We start from the raw sequence: 4316 nt of genomic DNA, 5'->3' as shown, positions 1-4316 counted from the left end.
CAGCGAGGCCAGGAGCCGGCTCCCCTTCCACAACATCTGTCCCCTATCCCGCCAAAAAGCAGCTCGGCGGCCAGCAGAAAAATTAATATTCCCCGGCGCTGCTGGGCAGGGAACCTCCGGCACGTGGCCAGGCCGAGCCCTGCCGTGCCTGGAAGCACCAGCATCCCCCCGCCCCTGCGCCGGCTGGGGACTCATCTTGATTTCATCGGAGTGCAGAGCGTGTCCTTCATGCAGGGGCCGCAGCCAAAACCAATTGGCTCTGCCCCGCCAGCGGCCAGGTCCAGGACGGTGTTCCCAGCTCCACGTCGTGCTCCAGAAGAACACGCCAGCTGTGCCTTGGCTTGCGGGGACATCACGATGCCATTGAGCTGCAGGGGGATGTTTCCTCTGTCCCAATCCATGTCACCTTCACTGCACTGCCACCACTTCTCCAATGGGACGGGCAGCACGGAGCCGCTCCCTCCACAGCTCGTGGGGACCAGCGGAAGCAGCATCTCCTCGGCTGCGCTCTCTCCGCACCGCGGCCGCAGGGAAACGCTCTGGGGTTTTCTTCCAGTGCCACGAGACGCGTGCCGCTGCTGCTTGCTGGGCTCCTGGATCCTACTGTGCTCAGGGATGCATCTCTGCTGTCTCCTGGGCCAGGCAGGGCTCCTGCAGCCAAGAATGCTCAAAAAGGTCCTCCAAGCACGGCCTGTGTGTGGGGTCCATGGATAAACACCACCTGATGAGGTGCTGGCACTCTGCAGAGAGAAACCAGAAGGCTCCTGTCCGTGGTCTCCCACATTCCACAGTGCCCAGGCAACACCAGGAGTGCTCAGAGCTGCACCCAAAAGCTTCCTATTGATCCTCTCTTGCGGAGGACACCAGCACAGAGGCACTGGTGCCACCTCCTCCAGCTAAGCCCAGGAGATCCACCTCCTCACCAGCTGCAAGAGCAGGATGCTTATGTGCCAGGTGCCCCTCCCATCCCTGTTCTTCCCCTCGTGCCTTGAAGGCGCATCCCCACCTTGAGACACCGGGGACGGGAAGATGAGCTGGCCCTGGACGATATCCTTGTTGGTGCGGAAAGGAAGGTGCCCGCAGACCAGCTCATAGAGCAGGATGCCCAGGGACCAGATAGTGGCTGGCTGGCCATGGTAGCAGCCAAAGAGGATCCACTCCGGTGGGCTGTACTCCGGCGTTCCTATGGGACACGGGCGCAGCTCATCAGGCCCATGCTGCTCCCTCCTGCCTTCCTTCCCTCCCTCCCAGCCAGCTCCCGTTCCACAACAGCCAGCCCCTGCCCTGCCAAAAAGCAACTTGGCTGCAGCTGGCTGAAGAAGGATTCCCCCTCTTTCCTTCCCCCCTCTTCCCCCTCTGCCAGCAAAGCGGGGAACTCAGCTGCCCGGCTGGGCCCCGGCTTGGGCTCACCTGACATCCGGGTGTAGAACGTGTCCTGGAGGATCGTGCCGCAGCCGAAGTTGATGAGCTTCGCCTCGCCCGTGGCCAGGTCGACGAGGACATTCTCGGCCTTGATGTCGCGGTGCAGGACGCCGCGGCCGCTGCAGTGCTGCACGGCCTCCAGCACCTGGGGGAACAGCCCCCGCGCCACGGGCTCCGTCAGGAACCGCCGCTCGTGCAGGAAGTACCAGGGGTCCTCACTGCGCTGCGGACGCTCCATGACCAGGGCGAAGCCCTCGGGCACATCGAACCAGTCCAGGAGCCGCACGACGCCGTGGAGCCAGGCCACGACACCATCCATCCACAGCAGCGCCAGCTCCAGGGGCACAAGGGCGCCGTTGCGCTGCGGGGGGACCGCGATGCCGTCAGCGGGGCCGATGCTGCGCTGCGCCTCAGGCAGCCCCTGCCCGGCCCCGCCGCGGCTCGCCATGGCCCGGCCCGGGGCGCTGCGCGGCCCCCGCTCACTCCACGCTTGCTGCCCTCACAGCGTTCCGGCTGCCACCCTGCCAGGCCTCGCCTCAGCCCCGCCCGGCCCGCCCCACTGGCTCCTCCCCGCCGGCTCCTCCTGCTGGCCCTGCTCACTCACCAGCCGTGCCCACTCCGAGATGCGCTCCGGGACACTCGCTTGATGGCCACCTGCGAGCCAAGGTGAGCAGTGGGCTGAGCTCGTCGCCCACCGCCCGCTGCCCGCCGCCTGCCGCTGCCATGCGAGCTGGCCCCGTCTCTTACCGGGGCGCCGTCGGCGAGCCGGGTCCCGGAGTAAACGCTGCCGCAGCCGCCACTGCCCAGCAGCGGGCCCTGCCGGTAGAGCTGCTCCAGGGGAGGCTTCTCCGCCCGTGCGGGGGGCACCGCGCTGCTGCTCTTCTGCCCGGGGCACCCGCCCGCCCAGCGCGCTGCTGCTTGCCGAGCTGCCCCGGGCTGCAGCAGCTCGGGGCTGGCGGCCGAGCTGGTGAGCGGCGGAGCTCGGAGCGGGGAAGCTGCTGGCCACGCTCTCAGCCATGGGGCGGGAGCTGGGCGGCAGCGGAGCGGCTGCGGGCGGAACCACGGATGGGGCTTTGTTTGGGGCCGGGGCTGGGCCAGAGCCCGCACAAGGCCGAGCCAAAAGACCGCGATGCTCCGCCAGCACCAGAGCAAGCAGCTCTTCCTGCGGCGCCACAGCCGGTACGGAGAGAGCCCAGCCCAGGCGGAACCACGGCGGGCCGGGCAGGGGCGGGGACGGGGCAGCCCCGCCAAGGGGCACCTTGCGGGACGCAGCATCAGCCGGGCTGGGAGAGGCAGAACATGGACGGCACAGCCCGGGATGGGACGGGATGGGAATACAGTGAGTGGGAGGGAGAAGGGGATGCGGAGCAAGGGAAAAGTCGAGCTGAAAACCGATCAAGAGAAGCGCTGCTGCTGCTGCTGCTGCTGCTGCTGCTGCGTCTGCTGCTGCTTCTGCTGCTGCTGCGGAGCCGCCGGAGCTCGCGGCCGTTCCTCCGTTGCCCCGTGAACCCGACGGAGGAGCCGCCGCGCGCCCCAAGGAACGGAAGAGAGAAACAAACAAATCACACCCCAAAGTCATTCCTATTAGAGAAGTAACCAAAGAAAACAATGTAGCAATAAAGAAGAGTGTTGGCTTGTGGCTTCTTTCTTCTTTGCGTGAGACAAAACATTTCATGGGTGTGATAAACGAGTTCACTGGATTTAAGGATCATACAATTATTATTTTTTATTATTATTATTATTATTATTATGCAAGCAAGAATAAGCAAAGTCCAGCGCTGGGCAGCCGGGAGTCTCCGCTCCTCTAGGCTCGCACCGTTCCTATCCCCAAGGTTTGCCTTTTATTGCCTTCTTCTCCCGGGTTCAGGGATGATGTGGTCTGTCTTTTGCGCTTCCCCGTTCAGTTGCTAGGGGGTCTTTTTCTGCCTTCTGGTGGTCGTGGGATGAAGGCTCCAAGTCCTCCTCTTTTAACCGCTGAGTGAACTTTTCCTTATAAGGCATACCTATACAGTGGAATTTTCAGAACACTATACGATTCCTGCAAGCCTAAGCAATTCTTGTGAGTTTAAGGATTGTTGTTACAGCCTTCCTCTGTGACCTCTGGGTGAACTTTTCCTTATAAGGTATATCTTTACCATGGAATTCCCAAAGCACTATATGATTCCTGCAAGCCAAGCAACCATGTGTGGCTGCACATTTAAGAATCAAGCGGTTTTAGCTATTTAGTTATTGCTTTTATATTGTATAATTATTTAGCTATTGATTTAATTAATGAACAAACGTACTGCTACTTATTACATTCAATTTGTGTTGAATTGGGGCTGGGTTGGGAATTGTTATTTTGGGGAGAGTTGATGGGTGTTTGTTGTGGGTCCTGGGGAGGGGAAGTCCAGGGTTTGGTGGGGGTGATAGTCAAAGGGGGGCGGGAGGTGATTGGACAGGGGACTTGAGCAATCATTCGACACCCTGAGAAAATGATTGGTCCAGAATGAATATTGATAAGGATCAACGAGAACACCGGAAAAGGACCAATCAACGTGCGGATCCAAACCCCACCAATCCTGGACCCGAGAGGGGTTATAAAATGAGGGTTTGGTTGGGTTGGGGTTCCTCTCCTTCTGAGGGAGGTACTATATGGGGGGGAACCCAGTGTGTTTGGGACATGTTGTTATCTTTGGGTTGTTGCGTGGGAGTTTGGGCTTATCTCAAACTCCCTGTCCTCTGTAGTTTGTTTTGATAAACGAGAGCCTATTTCCTTCTCAAAATCAGGCCTCATTCGAATTCACAACAGCATGGTTTTTCACCAGCACTGAGTGGGTTCTTCCTTGTCATGGTTGGGCCTTGCCAGGGTTTCCACAGCCCTCTTCCATCACCAGTGGCTTCTTTCCCAACCC

The 4316-nt window shown here is 60.4% G+C and overlaps 1 protein-coding gene across 1 annotated transcript; it reads right to left on the bottom strand.

The window, feature by feature from the left end:
- Positions 1 to 609: 609 nt before the first annotated feature.
- Positions 610 to 3423, bottom strand: LOC136570451 (serine/threonine-protein kinase pim-1-like). Its single transcript, XM_066570922.1, is given in 7 exon segments — positions 610 to 740; positions 1007 to 1183; positions 1411 to 1783; positions 2027 to 2061; positions 2064 to 2076; positions 2170 to 2469; positions 3331 to 3423. Coding segments are annotated over 7 exon segments (1122 nt in total).
- Positions 3424 to 4316: the final 893 nt, after the last annotated feature.

Source organism: Molothrus aeneus, unplaced genomic scaffold (assembly GCF_037042795.1).
Source record: "Molothrus aeneus isolate 106 unplaced genomic scaffold, BPBGC_Maene_1.0 scaffold_34, whole genome shotgun sequence".
Taxonomy (NCBI): domain Eukaryota; kingdom Metazoa; phylum Chordata; class Aves; order Passeriformes; family Icteridae; genus Molothrus; species Molothrus aeneus.
Note: the sequence above shows the minus strand (reverse complement) of the source record. Positions and strands in the feature narration are given on the sequence as shown.